The sequence below is a fragment of the Hesperophylax consimilis genome, chromosome 1 (genome assembly GCF_061612785.1).
Source record: "Hesperophylax consimilis isolate HC1 chromosome 1, BYU_Hcon_1.0, whole genome shotgun sequence".
Taxonomy (NCBI): Eukaryota; Metazoa; Arthropoda; class Insecta; order Trichoptera; family Limnephilidae; genus Hesperophylax; species Hesperophylax consimilis.
This window is the reverse complement of record NC_142836.1, coordinates 6,376,268-6,397,342: the sequence shown is the minus strand read 5'-3', so window position 1 is coordinate 6,397,342 and position 21,075 is coordinate 6,376,268. Positions and strand designations below refer to the sequence as shown.

Sequence of the window (21,075 nt, the reverse complement as noted above, 5' to 3'; positions counted from 1 at the left end):
ATTTTAATATTATCCTCGTTAGAATTATTTGCGATGCGATATTGGTCTATATGCTTTGAAAAATGTTTGAAGAACAAAATCAGGATCGCTTGCAAAACTTTAGATTCCACCTTTTATTTTATGAATTTACTGAATTTTATTAATTTTAGCCTCTCGACGGCTTATAAAATAATTTTCTGTTTTATGAATGGTCGCCGATTCTACGTACGTTTTAGCAAATACTATATTATATTAATAATACGTCCAACTCCAGTGAAATAGTGGCAATATCAACAACTCAAGCCGCCAGAGGCGCTAATGTAACATATTGACTTTGACATTCCTTTCAATGGCGGCAAATTGAATTTATTTAGTACTTGGTGGCGGTGTTTTGCGCTTTATAATTTGTCAATATTGATTAAAAAAGTGTCCCAAAAGTAGGTTCTGTCTGTGCAGTTTACGGATGTAATAATTACAAAGAACAAAAACACTCAAGTCATTTTCAGGATGACAAAAAACGTTGTTAAGTTAATTTCACCATAGTTTATTACATAAAAAGTGGATGATAACATAAAAAATATTATTATAAAGTTTTTAAGGTTAATTCAACAAAGCTATGTTAGTTCCTTGTAGCATTCTGTGTTCATGTTGAAGTTATAAATCTTCGTCAATGTTGATGTTCAAAACAAAAATCATTTTTAGGTAAATTATTGAATATATTTAAATGTAATATTAATTCATATTTGTAAATGATATATTATTAAATTGTTTTTTTTTTGTAAAATCTCACAATAAGGAAGTTGAGTGAAAAATATTTTGACTTCTAAAAAATATGTTCATGTAGATCAAAAAATATCGATTCTAAATATATAAATATATAAATATATTTCTATATTATTATTCTTAGAATTAGTTAAACGTTCTTGAAAAAGCATTCAATAGCAATAGACTGTATACGCTCCACGATTGGTCGAAAGAATTCTGACGTCACATGTGTCGTGACTTGTACGTACAACGGATCACCTATGGTGCATCTCTTTCTATTACATGAGAGATGGTCGGTTTAGATGAGAGAGGTGTATAGGCCAAACGTTTATTTGGGTTTGTCAAATATATGTACGTATTTATTGTTATTATTATATGAAATGGATTTCTAAAGATACATATTCGTATAGTGCTTTATAATAATATGTTGTTTATTGCATAACTTAGAAGTTTTTATTATTATACATGTCACATAACATGTGATACACTTCAGGCCGCGCGCCGGCCGCCCAGAAAAGTCTCACAGTGAACTGGGCTGTAAACCGTTATTTTACTTTTGGTCTTTACTTTTCTGCGCGGTGGTCCTGAATTCGCGCGGGGCACGTCAACAAATAGCGACGGGAATACCGTACAAGTACCGTACCGGGCGGGAAAAGCAAATATTCTAACTTAAAATATTAATTTAACTATGAAATCTTAATCATTTTTTTTTTAATAACATCAATTCTAATAGACGGTTAACATTGGTAAAAAAATTACTGGAATTCCTTGTTGAAGAATTAAAATTTTTCCATACAAAATGCTTGCGACGTGGTTTTCACAGTTCGAATGACGTCACACCCACACCCCGCCTCTTACCGCTCGGATTCCGCTCGTTTTGGCGGGCTTAATAAAATTTAAACTTTGAGAATTAATTTAATTATGAAAACAAACTAAAAAAAAAAAAAAAACAGTATTTAAGTTTGAATGCGAACATTGATAAAAAAAAATAAAAAAATGGACTCAACTTCCTTATTATATAAAAACCGATGCGCACAGCTCATGCCGCTAGGGGGCGCTAGTGTAGTGTGTTGCCATCAGAATGTATGGGAAATGTCAGAAGTTGGAGGTATTAAGGTCGAAACACATTATTAAAACCCGACGCGACCCGATGAAACGCGATGCGTGTTGAGTCGAATCAAATGTATTGTTTTCTTATGACCAGAAACACACTATGAACATCCGACGCGACGCCATGTCGGATGTTCATAGTGTGTTTCTGGTCATAAGAAAACAATACATTTGATTCGACTCAACACGCATCGCGTTTCATCGGGTCGCGTCGGGTTTTAATAATGTGTTTCGACCTTTATTAATACGTTAAGGTATTTGGTTTTAGCTTTCTATCAAATTGTAATAGACTGACAAACTTAACAACACGATATTTGTCCTCTTCCGCTTTTGTTCAAAAGGGAAAATTTTAACTTACAAAAAAATGGCTCTGGTTATTTGATGACAATGTTACATTTGAATTTCTGTGAAACAACCCGTCCATCGGAGAGCCTTTTACAATGAATCGAACCCTCGACCTCTCGACTCAAAATCAGTGAGTATTCACTTACGCGATGGAGGTTGAAAGACTATGTTTTTATGCATATTATAAGTAGGTATTGGATAATTGTTTATTGTAGGTAAAGGCGGTAGCCACCCTTGTACGGACCTAGCCATATAAATAATATAGTCATGATAATTAATTCAGATTTAGAATATTTGTGTCGTTTTATGGAAAAATGGAAATACAAAATCCATTCATAATTAATTTCACACGTTTAATTATTTCTGAGGTATGCGTTTACAAGGCTGTACAATGTCATTGTGTGCGAGGCTATACAAGGGAACTCCAGACTCTAAATGCAAAAGAATAAAATTATTATTCGTGCTAGAAAACTGTAATTGGCAAGATGAAATATTTTGATAAACGGGTAAAGTTACAAATTGATCTTTCTTTATTTTTGCCTTTTTTTAACACCGGCTTCGAAACAATCAAAAGTAAATCATTCGGAACAAGATGTTGACTTTTTAAATGACGAGTAGATAGGTAGGGTGGGGACAGTTGAAACGTGTCATGATTGAAACATCATTTTCTCGAAAACTATGGTACCTACGCGGAAAAACTTACTGATATAAAATATTGCTAATTTATAAATAATCTCTCCAAATCATTCGTAATACGTTGTCTCGAATGAATTGATAGATTATCTGTTAAACTTTTAGTAAAAAGGGAATACACTATCGCGATGTCGGAACACGTGTTTATAAAAATCATTATATTTTCGCTTTTCGTCATTATATATTATCAGGGCAAATGCAGATGCGTAAACACGTGTTCCGATATATTAGGAATAACCTACTAGAAGTTTAACAGGAAACAGCCTGCAATCCCGTTTTTAACAGAATTTGAATAAATCAGCAATACTCATTTTTATCCGTTTACGCAACAATATACAAAATTGGGTTAATAATAGGCTAGTCGAATAAAAACGTTTTATCTGAATTCTCTAATTGAGATAAACGGTTTTTACAGCTCTGATACATTATTGGAATTTATTATTTTACAGTAATATGTTTATTTCTTTGATCGCACTATAATACACCGCCGTTTATGTGATTTTTCACAAAAACGGCGCTATCCAATTATTATTATTATTATCATCAGAAGCATCGGTATTGTTATTATAACCTATCAGAAGCGTTCGTGGATGAACTAGAACTTAGAAGAAGAGATTAATGATAATATCTTTATGCTCTTGCCTGCTTTTTACCATCGTCATCTGGAATTGTGGAGATTCCCATTTTTTATTAGGGCTTCATTGGAGAATTCATAATCAGAGGCTTTGAAATCAAAAAAGATAAATATGTTTCTTATGTAATAGTATGGGTGTTACGATAACCTTATTTGCGTATAGACATGAAAACAAACACGCGAGTCGAGCCACGAATTGCGGGACGGGAACGAAGCAACCGCAGGCAGCGTCTCGCGCTATGTGCGGTTGCTCCGTTTCTTTCCATAAATCGTGATTCAGCTCGGCAGTTCGGCTCGCGTGTTTATACGCGCATTTAGACATAGTTGCAATCTGCGGTTGCGATTCATCGGAATAGTAGTAGTTGCAGCATTATGTTGAATCTTATCATTTATATTTAAGTATTTATAATATCCAGTTACTCGCAATTTAACGGTCTTTTTTTATTTATTTATTTATTGACGCCCTATTGGGCTTTTAAGTACATAACAATTACAAATTTCATTTTTAACAACAGTATAAAACAAACAATAGAAAATCGAAATAAAATATAAAGATTTCTCATACATTATTTACATTTAAAAAGTGGTGGACTAATTTGGCTTTAAATGTATTGAAGTTTAAATTAAATATGTCACCGACATCACTTAGTTCATTGCCCAATCTATGTATTCTTTCTAACACAGAATTCGTAGCGAAGTTATTGTTGTAGAATAAAATATTTTTGATGTATATTTAAAGATAGCAAATTTATAGTGTCAGGGCAGTCTAACCTTGAATGAACAACTTTATATAATAAAAGGAGATCAAATATTTTTCGCCTTTCAGATAATTTCGATAAGTTAAGTTTACTGCGCAAATTGACAAAATTGATTTCAATAATAGGAATACCAATTTTGAAATTAATAAAACGTAAAAATCATAGACATATGAATATTAGTAGACCTGCCCTAAGTGATTAAAAGCGTATTATCCCCACTCCCCATACCGGTTCCATTGAGCCGGCTGGGCTCGCGTACGGCCTCAAGTGAAATTTGAAAACGTGACGTCATCATTCTTGTGCGAACTATGGTCGAGGCATCATCGGTTAATTTTACGAAATAACACGGCAAAATGTTTACTTGTACTATGAAAACTGGTAAAAATAGATGCGAAAAAAGAGAATAAACCCAATTGTCGTATTACATTCCATATATAAGCATTATTTTATTTTATTTTAAGCATATTCACATCGTATAATATGAATCAGTTGTTACTATCACATCGAGAAACGTCTGGACGCGAAACACAAAGCTGGTTGGTTGCTGGGAAGTAAATTATGAACATTTATAAAAGTGTCTTAACCCATTGGCATCCGAATTGTTTGGCTAAAAAATTGTCCTTCACATCCGAATTAATTTTGTACCAAAATTTTTAAGTGCAGTGGTGTACTAAATCTTGCATAACTTTTAAACTAAACATGCAAACGAAACAATCTTTTTTAATTTACTTGGACATTGAAACAAGGTATGTAAAAAACATATGCATTGTAAAAAAAATACATTAATATGATTAAACGAGGATATGAAAATTATTTTTTTTCAAAAACCATTTTTTTTTTAAAATTGGATTTAGAAAAGTTGTACATTAATCATACTTATTTCCATAATATATATTTTTTGCCATTGAGGCTCTTGTTAGCAGCCCACCATGCGATTTACGAACAAGCTTGTCAATTCCCGAACCACACGCCATTTTGAAAAAATTCAATGAAGCTGAAATATAACAAAATTTCAATCGTAAATATCAGGAAAAAATTGTACCAACGGAGTCCTGCCAATTACTACGAAATAAATGCTTAATTATCTACAGAGCGATTGGCATTTAAAATTTTAAACACAGATGTCAATAATGTATCCCCTTTTCGTTTTTAAGCCGACAGACATCAGACCCGCCGGGACGGCGTCGTTAGATTTTAAGACACATCGCCGTACACACGCCAGGAATGCGTCGTTTGAGGCCAATGGGTTAACTAAATACTCTGAAACTAACTACGGCTCTGAATATAGAAGCTGCCTTACTTTGCCGAATTTGGACTTCGCAAATTTGTTCATAACGTGGCGAGTAATTTGCGCTCCCATGTAAAAATGTCTATTCATTCAAAGCAGATTTTACTTTTAAGAAGTAAATGGTGATATTATAATGCGAGATGCCTATTTACTGTCAGATTGATTTATTGACGAATCACAGTCAGCTTCACTCCCTTCGTTCTTCAACAGTTGATTTTACCCCTCGCCTTTATCTTCTCGTCTATTAATTCCTATGTCTGTGGTAAAAATTTATTTTGAATTTTTTCAATTTGTAAACAATGAGAGTTGAAATGAGGACACCAAATGGTTGCATTGTATTCAACCTGACTTCTAACCAGAGACGTGTATAGTAATTTTATAGTTTTTATGTTATTAAAGTCTTTAGCGATTCTGAGAATAAATCCAAGCATTTGTAATCCCTTACTGGTAATGCTATTAATGTGATTCAAGAAGCGTAATTTGGAGACAAAGATAACTCCAAGGTCATTGAATTCAAAAACTCTTTTTAGATTGGCATTGTTAATTGAGTAGTCGAATAATAAAGGGGTTTTATAAAGGGTTTTTCTTATTGAACAATTGAAAAATATGGATCAAATGACTTCTTGTGTGTGTGTGTGTTTTTTTAATAACATTTGAATTGATTTTATTTTGCCAATTAAAATGTACCTTCTCATAGTGTAAACGACATTGCACACAGAAAAAAGTTGTATTGGTATAGAAATTGTTGCATTAGCCCAGAAATTCCGCAAAGAAAAGTGTGAAATTTTCACGACGCTAAAGCTCGCCGCTGGATAGTATTTGCTGAGACACATTTCAGCTTTATTTAAATTGCAAAATAATTTGCAGATCACCGAGCAAAACTACGTCGCTTACATCGCATATCGCAATGAAGGCAACTCTCAATGCCAATAAAAATGAATCAATATACGTTGGAACTTTAATATAAATAATAATATAGAAATGACATAATATTATAAACCGTCTCGATGGTCCGTCCTGCCAACAGCGAGCTAGCTGAATGCAAGTATGTGGCACTATTTTACATAAATTATTTGCTAAACGCATAGATCTTGCGCCAGTTCACATCACATCACAATGCAAATCGTGATTATTCTGTTATTCAAATCAATTATCCTCATCTTCGTGTATTGTACTCATAGTATGTTAATCATATTTACCTACGAACGATAGAGAGTTTGTCATTGTACTGTGAACTCATTTGGCAAAAAATATACTTCGTCAATTGACTGGATTCGGAAACAAATTCTATTTATGAATTATTGCTTGGTTTCCGAATGTGTTGTCTGAACCGCCTTTGCTTGTCAGGTGTTCAAAAGGGGGCACTCAAGTTAGTTATACGCACAGGATATCCTTCAGTACCTATATAAATTATCGTCATCCTTTCAAAACCACAGAGTCCGATTCATTACCAAGTTTTATTAAAAAAAAAACCGTTCAAGTTGGTCCGTTTGTAGTCGTAGGTAGTTAAAAAAATGGTTCAAAATAATTAATCGTTCAAACTCAAATATCACTACAAAATCTATGGCTATTTCTGTACACATTATCTCAGATTTCTAAATATTGCACTAAAGTTATGTCATAGTGCAAATGGCGTGACTGACTTACCACAGATTTTTAGAAATTTCAGAACTAAATTAATCATGTACTCGTGGCGTAGGTACTTGTGAATCTCTTATTTTAACTAGTTGGCGTGTTGCAGGGGGTTATCCTTACGAGATAGACACATACCATTACAGGTTTTCTGTAGGCCTTTTCAAGATATACAATGCCGTAATACAACATTTTGATTTATCTCATAAGGTTAAAACAGCGTTAGCAATGACTTGATTACATAAAATATATTTTTCTCTACTTTTTATATAATGTAGATGTATGATATATATATAAACCTTCCTGGAAAAATCTCCGAATGACAGTGAAAACCCTATCCAAATCCGTTGCGTAGAAGAACTAAGCGCACAAACAGACAGACGCGGATAGCGACTTTATTTTATACTATTTGTAGATAAAAATACAAAATTAACGCTGTAAAAACTTATTTCCAGATTTTTTGTTTGTGTACGTTATAATAAATATATGCTTTCCCTGTAAAACTAGAAAATATTTGAGTTGTTTCTCTATTGAAACTCGAGTAGACCATATTCATAACGAAATTGCATCACAAATCTGATTTTTTGATCTCCGTACCTATAGAAAAATACTAGAGAAATATACCCCTGAATTTCAGTATTTTATCAGATCATGTTGACTTCAATATAGATGTATATTAATACGCACAAAAAATCACCTTTTAATGGACTTATTTTCTTCCACATCCCTCTTCTTTACTTTTATTTACCAAATTCACTTTTATCATCTTAAGATTGTAATTTAAAATCCGCCATCTCATTATTCCATGTCCGTCCATCTTTGACGAGTTTTACATTATTTATTTTAGCCCCGCTGTTTATTTGTGTTTCTCCGATGTTAGAGGAGTTCCAAATGTTTTCCTTGGGCTAAAGTGAAAAAGTCTTTAATTAGTTGTCGTGTTGCATCGTTTTTGGACGTTCAGATGTATACTTCCTTCCTTTATTGCTTGTATGTCGTTTCATCTTGGGCGTAACAGCCAACACAAATAATACAGAAAGTTACACGGTTCTTCGTATGTAATACATTTACCGTTGCATAAATAAATTATGCGTCTCCCACTAAATTCACAATCTGGCCGGAATAAATATGCAATATCGTCTTGCAGGTTGTAGGTTATACGTACAATTAGGTACTATTTTAATTTGTCCCAGTTTTATCTCTGTACTTGACTGAGTTAGCCAGGCCTAGCCTAGCCTACCCCAACGTAACCTCGGGCAGCATAGTCATGATTTCGTTTTTTAGAGAGCCTTTCAAAGGTTTGCCTATCCTGTCATGTTTTTCATCAGGCGATATCTTCGGATCAACCGCATCCGCCCATATCTACGGAATTCTCGTTTTAGTATCTTGTTCAAGGGACGTGCTTAGACTACACATTTATCTCGTCTTAGAAAACAACCTCAAATATCCTAATGAATACTCGGATTTGTGTCTTTTCTCTTTCTTTGCAGGTAAATTTGAAAGGAAACTGATAAATTAAATTGGATTTGTGAGTTTCATATGAAATATGAATTGAATTAGTACATTGCTTATCGGTCTGACAACTTCTTAGAACGGGCTAACCCTTAGCAGGCATTACCATAATACGTAAAAAGAATATTGTTTTGAGTCCTTGGTTGTATCTGGTATTTATTTCTCAAGTAGCTCGTGTTCGTGCAGTGTTAAATTTATTTGCGCTGTTTAATGTTTTCATTAATCTGGCCGTTATCTACGAGACCTCGTAAGACCTGAAATTCACGCAGGAGATTATGGATAGATATAATAGATAACATCGATGTGCATTATTTGTTAGTAAAACTATCGAGGAATCCGGATCGTGTATTTTTATTAAGATAACAAGATAGTATAAACCGGTATATTATGCATCTATGTATAATTCTACCATTATGGCTAAAACGTGGAATATAATATTTGCACATTGTCTTACAATCTGTGGCAGCTAGTTACTTTTAGGTGGAGATTTGTGTGACTGTATGTTTAAAAAATAATATTAATTTATTTGAACCTATCTGAAATTATTTATATATTTGAACTTATTACATTTCGGATTGCCTTTCATAAATAAGTCTACCTGCAAATGACGCTTTAAAGAAGCGAACATAAAATCTTTTTTCTGTACATCATGAATTCCGATTTTCAGTAAACTGGTGCTAGCTGCGCTTACCTGAAAAATATTTTTTTTCTATTTTAGCTCTTAGAATGACAAAAACTCCATCCGTTTCTTTCCCACTCCTATAAACATACTTTTGAGGTCACAAGGTTCAATAATTCAAATCTTGTATGCGCACTGCGCAGATATGCAACCTACATTTTGCTTGTCAGCCCCCAAACCACTTTGCTGTTCGACCGGCCGCTATCGTCCTGAAATCTCCTGCATTCTTCGTGGATACGCTGATTATAATCGAACCTTTCTCCACCATCGATTACTGTTGCTGTTAACTTTCATAATTAAATTATTCATGGCGTAGGTACTTGTGATTCTCTTATATTTTAACTACCTGGCGTGTACCCGGCCTTGCTTGGGGTTATCATTAGGAGATAGACATATACCATTATGGATTTTTATGTAGGCCTTTTCAAGATACATACAGCACTGCTCAGCTGTTGTTGTTGGTGGTTACTTCGTTACTTGGTTGCTGTCGTTTCTTATTTGGCGTACATGCACAGCCTTTTGATCAAACTCCCTTCTCTTGTCCAATGATACCGGAAGATTGTACAAGGATCGAATATCATTATGATGTGGGAACTACATTTTCTGCTCACAATCTGGAGCACCGTAATGCCAATGTGTATTATTTAACAAAGGATGTTTTTGTGGAGACCTAATTCCCATTTTATTTTTTCTTTATGTGAATCCGTTAAGCGCTTGTTATATGATAGCGAAATTTCGCAAACTGTCAAAATGACTTCATTTTTATGTCACTAGAGGGCGGTAGTTGTACATTAATGAACTTGTTAAAATATAACATCACATGTGCGTTTGTCGCAAAGCAATGAACGTATAATATGAATGTGAAATATTAAGTAAAACAAACAACTTAGTAAAAAAGTATGACTTATTTGCAGAACCTACTATTTTGGTAAAGCATTTAATTTGACATTTTTTATAAATGTTTCATCATTCACTTGCTGTTGTCATTAGTGTTGAGGAACATTTCCGATACATATAGTTTGTTTTACACGGTGTTCGGAAACTCGTGGTATAAACGGTAAAACCCTTTATAGGTCATAAGCTAAAAACGGATAGTTTTGAAACCTGCAACATTAAGGTTTATATTTCTTTATGTTTACAAGTTATAAGCCCTTGGGTTGTAATCATTCTGAGGTAACGCACAGAGGTCTTGAATCGAACCAACCGCCCAAAGTTCTCACATGTTGAGTAAATTTACGAAAATCGCGACCTGGTCAGTTTCTCTATAAAATTATCAAAGCAGTTATTCATTTATTGTCAATTTTGGGTTATGACTTTTTTTATTTGAGCTTTCGTTTTCGAGAAAATCGAAGGTGGATTTATTTGGTAAATTTCTTAATTTTATATTTGATAGAATATCTATACATATTAATAACATCATTAATAAATTGACCTCGAGAAATAAAAGAAATTTTATTTTTTTATTTATATATTTGTTAAATTATTCTGTGTCATTTAGTACAACTAAACAATAATCTTTTTTCATTTATTCGTTACTTGAAGCATACCTTGTTTGGAGTATTTTTTCCGGCTGCCATGGATAAATCATAATATTGATCTACAAAGAGAAAAATAATATTGGTAATTTTTGATTCAATTACCAAACGTGCCCTATGAAAAAACGTTCACTCTCCCACTTAGTCAGAGCGCGTAAAGACAATGAATTCTCTCACACACACTTGCATAAAGATGCCGCCAGTAAACAACATGACGTTAGTGCTAACCGTTAGGAAAAGGAACGCATGTTAAATGTTGAATTTTACAACTTTTAAAAAATATGACACTTGAAAAAATACAATACGTCAAATTTACATGAAAAAAGAGAATTTGTGAGTATTTACTGTTTTTGTAGCTTCATAAGATTATTGCAATTCTTTAAGTGAGTCGGTATTCTACTTTTAGACCCATTAATGAAACATCTTGATGGCATTTTCGAAATATATACGCCGTAAAACAGGGAGCCTATAGCTTCACCGCCATCACCGGGGGCTTCCATCCCGGAATAAGTAAAAAACTGTGAAATGCGTTGAAAATTTGGTGCAAGATGAAGTATTTATTTAATTGTTAATATCCACAGATAGCATAACGATAATTAGAGGCCGTACTTCTACAGATGTGTGTATTATATACATATTTTAAATTAAAAATATTGTGTAAAAGCGTTTTTAATGCGATAATCATGGATCGAAGTTTTAAAAGTGGGTTGTATGGTGTATCAATGTTTTTATTTTTTATAGTCGAATGCCTACAACAACTACAAAAAAAAATAGGCAGACTGAAAAATAATAGTCCATTAATTGGTATAAAAAAATATGAAGTCTGAGAATGACATACGAAAGGTAGTATTAAGCCGTTTTAGGGAGCTGTTTTCCAGCAAATCACCATTATGCCCTATAACCCACTCCTACGACTCAGGGTTGTTGCCACCCCACTAGACAAGCCTGTTCGAGGATGGCAAAAAATTACAAATGTCTGAATAACATCATTTGTTATTATAACCGTATCCACAGTTTCAGATGAGTAGGTACCAATCCAAAATTAGAAATAATAAGATAAAATAAAGTAAATGGATATTGTCAAATAAGACAAAATAGATTTTTTTTCATAATCTATTAACGAAAAAAAAAGAATTTTGTGTATCACTTCCAATTTTCTTCTTCTTCATATTAACATTTCCTCGCTGGCGTAGGCAGATATACTGGAATTCGAAACCATCACACTCTTTCATCATCCACATTCTTACGTACCTTGTGTTATTCTACTCATATTTCAATCACTTGTCTTCTTGGGACTTTCCTGACTTCTTCCATCCACTTGCGTACCATAGCTAAATGCTAGTGACTCCACTTTCTTAAACCATCCACTCTACTTGTTCGAATAATCTAAGAGTCCTTTTCAATCTTAAACTATGCTTACACCGGCCTTGCTTTTTTAAAATTTTCTCATTGCTAATTCTGTCATACTCACATTGTTTTACCACGGATGCACCTCTGGGATAGTTAAATCTTCTCCATTCGAACTACTTTGCTCCTTCCTTTACCAATTCTGTATCACTCTGAAAAAAATCAGATTTGGTGTTAGAACTACGTTCTGAACTCATAATTGTGTCATACTTTGTGTTACCAACGTTTCACCTCAGGAATCATTTTTTCTACTCAGTCACGTTACTTTCATCCTTCCTCTGTCACTAATTTCACACCACGCTTTCACACATCAGATTTGGAATGAAAACTCCTCCTATGAACTCACCACCTTTATCGAAAATACCGATAAAAAATGTTGTAACACGAAATCGTGGAGATAGCATCTCTGTTTGGTCTGGCGCGGCGTGTTCGTGTAAATATTGACAGAGGTGTTCACTGTTCCTCCGCCTATGGGAACGCAAATAATCTCCGGTCAAGTGTGGTCGTGTGGTGGATGGATTCCTTTGATCTGGCGGCGGATGATAACTCAATTAATATTATCATGTATGCTGCGCGCGAACGGAGGCACCATGCTAATAAAGAGTAATGGTGGCCGTAACACATGCGATACATAACAGTAGTGCCTCCCACAATACATTACACTAAATAATTAATAATGTTTTACCAGGCCCGGTTTTTAATTATGTAAGACAAATACCTTAGCAGCTCAATTAAACGCCCAAATGAAAATAACGCAGATTTGATGACTGCATCACGATTTTTTTTGTTGATGATATTCGACATATGGCCATTTTTTGTGGATATCTACCGAAACCGAATGGTAAACAAAAATTAAGTGTTATATTTTTGAAATACTTAATAATATGAAACACTCTCCACTCCATTGCGCAATTTCTCAGCCTGTTCTCAAAAACTGAATTCTGTAAAACGGGACTGTTATATACTATATAATGCGTACTTTTAGCCATGCATTAAACTGAGGTTGAAATTAAATTAAACTTAATCGCAATCGGTATTTTTTAGTGAGACTAAGGCATCCCCAATTGTGTGAATTAAGCAAGTGTGGGTGCGGGCCCCATCTTTGTCGTATTTACAGAATGTGTTTTTATTATTAGTCACATTGTCGCCGGTTGCCAGTTGGTAGTTGCTGTAAGTTATAGTTGGTATAGTCCACTAGGGCGGGGGCGGGGGCGGTCCAGGAGGCACTAGGCCTAGATCCATTAGCATTAGCTAGAGCCTTGGACCGTCCCTGCTTATGACTAACAGAGACACCATGCTGGCGTCAAGGCTTTAGCATCCGTCGCCTTAGCCGTGACCACAACATGCCACCATTTAATAACAATAATAATTCTTGGCTATGTTTTATAACGCCGTGTAACTAGGAGGATATACTGGCACACAGCTGTGTCTTTACACACACTCCTAGCTTCATTCATGTTCATGCATCATCTCATACATGTTCTTCTGTTATTCTGACTCTTTACTCCCAAGTATTGGATTCGCTTGTTTATGCCGTATCTTTCTCGGCGTCCCCGACGCCTTATAAAGGTGAAATATAATATAACCTTTATGAAAGTAAAAAATTAAAACCTTACATATTTAAATATTTTATTTTTGGAATAACTTAATGAGTAAAACCTCAAATTGTAATAATAAATGATTGAAGTCAATATTACCGATTATCAAACGAAAATTTGAAACATGACACTATCTAGATTTCATTTAGTTCGAGATGAATGTTGCGATCATGCGTAAAGAAAGCAGCCAAAAAATATAATTAATATAATGTTTTAGTTCTTATTTGAAGTAAATAGGGTCCGAAGATGCGACCGTGTCTTTTTTCTGATTTTTCTTTTTCAAATTTTCGTTTGAGAATTGCTAATATTATCTTTAATAATAATTTTAAAATATTGTAACAATTATTACTACCGCCCGTGGGGTGATTTTTCACAAAAACAACGATGTAAAGTTATCCAATTATTATTTTTTTTTAAACTTCCGATTTAGTTGTCCGGGTTAAGTCTTCCCCAAAGGAAAAACTTAACCCTTCCACTCACTTTTCCACAAATGATCAGCTAGTCAATCAACACTATGTAAGTGCATTATATAAGTAAAATAAATACAAAACAATACAAGAACAACAACACGTCAAATCACCAGATATCAAATGGGAAAAAAAATTCACCGTCTCCAGATATTTTCATATCAGAGGGTTCGGCTCGGTAGAACTTCTAACAGGGCCTATAAATCCTACTGATCCCTCAACATAAATATTTAAAAAATCTTTTGTTATCCTACATGTATTCAAAATGACCGACTTTTGCATCTTTATATATAAATTTTTTGATAGATCTAATACGCCTAAATTTTTAATTAGAGAGCTAGGTATAATGCCAGTAGCCGAAATAACGAATGGTAATATTTTTATAGTCTGAGAATGCCAAATTCTTTTTATTTCATTTCCTAAATCTGTGTATTTTCTTATTTTTTCACTAACAGATTTTTGAATATTACAGGAATTTGGAATAGCAACATCAATGATATAAGTTATTTTTTTAATTTTGTCATGTAAAACTATATCGGGTCTATTATGACTAATCGCTCGGTCTGTTAGTATAGTTTTATCATAATATATTTTATAAAATTCGTTTTCTAAAAATGAATTTGGTTCGTATTCATAATATGGTACTACATTACGGCAGTCAATCAAGTTATGTTTAATTACCAAATTTTGGTGAATTATTTTTAAAACTTGATTGTGCCTAAATGTATACTCGGACGGTGCTAATATAGAACATCCCGATATAATATGTTCTATAGTTTCCGGAAAAGCCAATTATTATTATTATTATTATTATATTTTTTTTTTTTAAACTATTAAAAAAAAATATATATTATTATAAAATATATATATTATTACTATTATTACTACCCATTCTTAGATTTTTTATTCTTAATTTATGACGTAAACAAAAACTGGTACATGAAACACAGCAAACTTATTTTGTAGCACCATTTTAATTAAAAATAATAATCACTCAGTTTTAACCACTTTTATTGTTTAGCTACAATAAACCCTGATGATGTCAGCTTTTCTCACGAAACGTCGGTTGTTTCTAAACAATAAACGTGTTTAAAACTAATGGTTTATTATTTTCAATAAATAAAAAATAGTATTTACATTTTAAACTTGTTAAACTACAAATAATTATAAAAATCCAAATTCCCACGAGAAGTGCGAGCTATAAGAAACGGGGAGGTATTTATAGGGGTAGCTCTGAAATCAGGTTTTCAACCCTCTTTATGTAAATGATTTTCTGATGTGATACGTTTTGAGATTCGCTCAAGTATTTTATCAATCTAAGCTTATGTAATAGCCTATTCCAATCGTTAGGGCCTCCTAGCGCGATATTCGACCTTAGTATCTGAATTGGTCTTTGATTCCTTCCACCTTTTCACAGCTGATATAAGAGTAACCTTCTTAATGTTTACTCTGTTACTAAGTTACCTAGTTTACAAAGTTACTATGTTTAGTAGGTATATATATACAATGTGTATTATGTTATGTGCCGTCAGTAATCCCATCACCATAATGTCGGCGTACAGAGACATATCGACACTCATACAGGCTGAGTTCGCTCAATCAGTGGGTATTACGATCAAAAACGGTGTCGGCAGTTGGGATTCAAAAGAAGTCAGCAACCTTCTTTGGCTGTTTGCCAGACGTTTATACTATTTATGACTAGATTTTACTAGTGCAGATCAAGGGGGACTTTGATCGATGCCAGTGCGAAGATCTGGACTGAACTGCACCAATTGTATTGAAATGTGCTTTCAATATGCAAATCGTTATTTATTCTTACGTACCAATGGCATCTTTTCCGCGCGGTTAACATTTTGTAAAGCTTTTTGTGCAATATGAATTCATGACAATGCTCGTGCTTTAGCCGTCAGATAACAGTATTTCTTTTTTAAATGATTCCCTTGTTTATTTTCGCACAACGTGAGATCTTAGATTTTATTATATTCGTGAAATATACAGATGTAATCACTCCAGTGCGTTCAGACAAACTCCTGGTTCTGGGGCAAACTAATGAAACAAGCTTTAAACTGTTTATGTAATTTTATCAATATTTTTATGTTACTTACGAATTGCATAGAACATTTTTTACATCCTTAAAATCTTTTCATCCTAGTCTCAATCGAGATGAAGATAGATAGCGCCGGAGGTGGATATTTAGATATCGAACGAGTTACACTCGATAACAATGGACATAATTAGAGCCTCGGACGCAATGTTTTGTGTTTCTTTAGCGTAGTAGGTATTATTAAAAATTGTGTAAAAATTTACTATCACGGCCTTCGAGATCTTGGCCTCTGAGCGGTTATCCAGGCGGTAGTTATTTACCATACATTACTCAACATATACATGGGGACATAATAATACGCAGCATTCCCGTGATTATGCACTAATGTGCATTTTATGAATACATTTATCTCACTGAAGTATTTACCCAATAACAAAGATGTCCACACACACATCGTCCCCTTATTCCGAATGATTAATCTCTTTGCATCTAACCTTCAAAGAAATTTATAAAATACATCGCTCGTTCTGTTATCGGCCGCGACGGAACTTTATCAGATTTTTTTCTGAAATCATAATCTGCTCACTTTACACATTAAAGTGGTCTTTGGCGAACGGCTGACGTGACGAGTCGCGAGTTTTTTTTGATATTTGGTGAATGGTGTATGTTTTTGTGAATTTTGTTTGCTTACTCTCGGAATGTTGCGCGAAATCGGTGTCATCGTTTCAGTGTATCTTCTATCGAGCTACTCTTATCTCTCGCATGTCAGAGTTTAGCGCCGCGCGCTTCAAAACATCTCGAAAGGTCAGATTTGAGATTAGCATTTACATATATTCTATCGTTAGTAGGTTTTCGTATTTACGCTTACACGCGATAGATATTTAAAATTAAATCTATCAACATTCCTTGCATTCGTGACGGAGTATCACATTTGCAATTTATTACAAACTACTTCTTGTGGAAAAATATTAAAATCTTCCTTCAAGGAAAATGTTATTTTGTATTGTTTGAGGATACAAGACTTCACATGTGTATTTTAGTCTCGTTTTCCTAATGATATGCAGAGAAGTGAGAGGGCGTTTGTGAGAAAGTAAGGAATGTGTTGAGGGAGGACCTAAACGCTCTATTTCTCGTAACATCCTAAATTAGTCTCCAATGTATCATGTCACCATTCGATCCCTACAACTTCGACTGTAACATCAGTTGCCTCTCATTGACATTATCTTCTTCTTCTATTAAAGCTTCTAAATTAAAGTATGCCAGAAATCGTCTTTGCGCCTGAGCTGTCTTAGTGACCGCATTGACTATTTACTATTTTCATTATTAACGTTTACAGTTTGGTCGTTAACCATTCAGCGACAATCTTCGCCGCTTGTGCCACTATTGTAACTGTTATATTATTCGAATTTGCACGGCTGAGAGTTGGGAGAGGTAGGATGTATGCCTCCGCACTTTACCTGGCCAGTCGTGCATCGTATGAGAATAATCTAGTGCTATGTTATTATTCTTCCGAACACACTTTGAATAACATAATGAACATACACTTACACACGGATTTACGTAATAAAATTACTACGGTCTGTTGTTTGTTTACGGTGTCGCATTAATGACAAATTAGGAGCGTTCGATGATTTAACACATTATTCAACGATAATGCGCTTGTACACTAAAGACTCGCGGCTCACATTGGACACATTGAGAAAGGTTATAGACATATAGGCACAGATAACACAGCCTTCTAATGGCACGTCTGACGGCTATTCCGTAACATTTGTCTATATTTGTTTTTCTCGGAACTATGAACCGTACCGTTGGTTACCGATACCTGCTCGGGCCCAGTCAGCTCTCAGCTCGACTGTATGATCTCAACAGGTTGCATACAATTTGGGTGTTGTTGGAGCCGCTCATTGCCATTGTTTCTTTATATGGCGATTAGCGTGGGTGCTTTATATGGACACCTAAAATAGAACGTTGCATGGGCTGACTGGCTGTGGAGATACTCTGGGCGGCACAGCCAGTGAGCCAGTGATGGGAAGTATCTCCCAAACGACTGTTCTCCGATGTCTGTAGATATCGACACTCTTGCGACAATCCGTTTCTGAGACGACGATAATTGATATAATTGTTTCGACGGGCAGCCATTTCGGTCGAGTTTTATAGTGTGTTTAACTGTCTGTACCTACCTGTGAAGTAGGCTAAAGGTAGGGAATGCGTAGCGGTTGCAACATAAAAAGGTTACCCATGAACATCTGCAACTGCCTACTACTAATCGGCAGATGGACCATGGCGGCTTGCGCTAACCGAAGGCTTTTTTTTAACATAAACAAAATATACTAACCGCGACAGCAGCTTTTACGTCACTGTCTCGTCCCCATCAGCTATCAGCGCGCGGGGACCGGACTAGGCAAGTAAGGCGCCGGGTAGTGGGTATGCACCATTCACGTTCAGTTGTTCAGTATTCAGTATGGCATTATCTCACGAGGCCGCTCCACCTTGTTCCGGGCATTTGTGTTGTTCCCCCGGTAGTTCTGTTATGCGTTATGCCGTGTGATGGAATAGTGGATAGTGGTACATTGATAGGTAGTGGCTTCAAACCGCAGTCAATCACGCTCAAGTGCGCACCTCCAGAGACTACTGAACGTATTTCCGTTCCTTAAAAATAAACAAAAACACCGGCTAACAAATTTCCTGTGCAGTGGTGTATTTCTGTACTCATCCTTAGCTCTCCGCCACCACTACTCTCTGCTCTAGTCTAGTGCTAGTTGCTAGTTGCTAGTGTTTAGTAGGTAGGTACTGTAGTGTTGGGTGTTCCTGTTCCGCAGATTGCAGCTCAGTTTGTTGCATCTTGCAGCGCATTGTTTTCTGCAGTTTCTCTGGAAAGGCTTCAAAATTTGTTCGATTAATATGAAAAAGCTAAAGGCCCTGTTCTCTCACAAAGGTACGATATTTTGTTTTATTCTTATCGGTATTTGATCAATATAAATAATAGATCATAATAGGTATTGTCATCTTATCTTATGCGGCAGATTTTCTATGCCTTTCTTGGCTTATGAATGTTTCACGATAAAACGTTTTCAAGTGTTTGTTTATTATTTATTTTTACTGCATTGTTACGCAAGGTTCATAAAGTTAACAGCGGAAAGTAAACCCATTTGAATATACTGAAAATGTTAATGTGACTGCAGAGTCCATATTAATGAAAGTTCTTTTTAAATTTGAACGTCAAAATAGTGACTTTCCCGTATTATATTTCTATTGTTCAATGTTTGAGTGATGTTAAAATGAACACTTTGTTTTTTAATGTTTCGAGTTTCGACATTTATGTTGACATTTCTGCTGCTAATTCGTAGAATAATTAAGTTTTTTATTAGCAAAGTTCGCCTTGTACCGCCTTATTCTCCAAATTTATACAAAAACATGTATAAATCTGTGTTATTTTATTATTCACACTTATGTAAGACTCCTCTTACTTACTTACCGAGCACGTACTCGCTGGTTCTAAACCGGTTTTCGATTCTTCACAAATATTATTGATAAGCCGGTGTCAACATTTCGATTTATGTCAAAATACCACAGCCTCTCAAAAAGAATATTCAATTATATTAACTATTTTTTGTTTGTTTTGATCTGATTTACTTTGTATAAATAAACATCGACTGTTTGATATTAATTTCAGAGGTTCTAATGAATAAGGCTACATAATACAATATTGCTATTAACATGATTTTAATGAAAAATAAACTGCACAAGTATTTACGATTTGACTACACTATTAAGCGGCCGCTACACTACTCGCTTCGGCGCTTCGACGAAGTCCTCGACGAAGTTAGCCGAAGTCCGAAGTGCGTGCCCACACACTCGTGCAACTTCGCGAGTAGCTCAGTCTCTCGGAGTCCGTGCACTAGGCAACATGGACGTTCAAGTGGCAAATAAAGGATGAAAGTAGATTAAATGCTGTTGAAATGAGATCCCTGAGGCGTATAATAATAATAATAATAATAATTGGATAATTTGTAAAGCGCCGTTTTTGTGAAAAATCACCTCAAGGGCGTATGTGTGGTAAAACCATGTTTGATCGTGTGAGGAATGTGGAGATCCGCAAAGAGTGCAAGGCTGATGTAAGCGTAATGAGTAAGATTAAGAAAGGGACGCTTAGATGGTTTGGGCATGTAGAGCGAATGAGCGAAGATAGGAGTGTGACGGCCGGCATAGTCCAGTGGTAACGCATTGGACTGCCATTCCGAAGGTCGCGGGTTCGAACCCGGCGTGCGCAAATAAATTTTATTTGATTAATTTGTGTTATTTCACAATTAATTAATTAAAATAATATATAGTATATTTGCGGCACGTTCCAGAGTGGAAGATACTACCAGTATCGCCCTGGTGTAAGACCACCATTCAGAATTGAAACGTTGCTCCAAATGGCTTTAGCCGTGTTTAGTGACTAGATCTGAATAGCCAGGTACTTCCCCACCTTCCTCTTTCCCTTCCCCACTTACCTTCAGCCTCACAACATCCCCCAATTGGGGATGCCATAGTCTCACTGGCTCCAGACTGGAGCAGTTGGGACTCTTGTGAGGTATTCACTATAAAAAAATATAAAAAAGGAGGATATATGATGCAAATGTGAAT

General features: G+C 34.9%; 1 protein-coding gene across 5 annotated transcripts in view; it reads left to right on the top strand.

Moving 5' to 3' along the window:
- LOC149426195 (uncharacterized) overlaps positions 1-21,075 on the top strand; it is a 45,023-nt gene that overhangs the window by 3,120 nt on the left and 20,828 nt on the right. For 4 of the 5 annotated variants that reach the window (XM_089642067.1, XM_089641958.1, XM_089642123.1 and 1 more), the window contains exon 1: positions 18,806-19,381. The exons of the other annotated variant lie outside the window; for it this stretch is intronic. In XM_089642067.1, coding sequence (XP_089498193.1) covers positions 19,348-19,381 — 34 coding nt within the window. In that variant the 5' untranslated portion in view covers positions 18,806-19,347. Of the gene's footprint in view, positions 1-18,805; positions 19,382-21,075 lie in introns of those variants that run through there. 5 annotated transcript variants of the gene reach the window in all.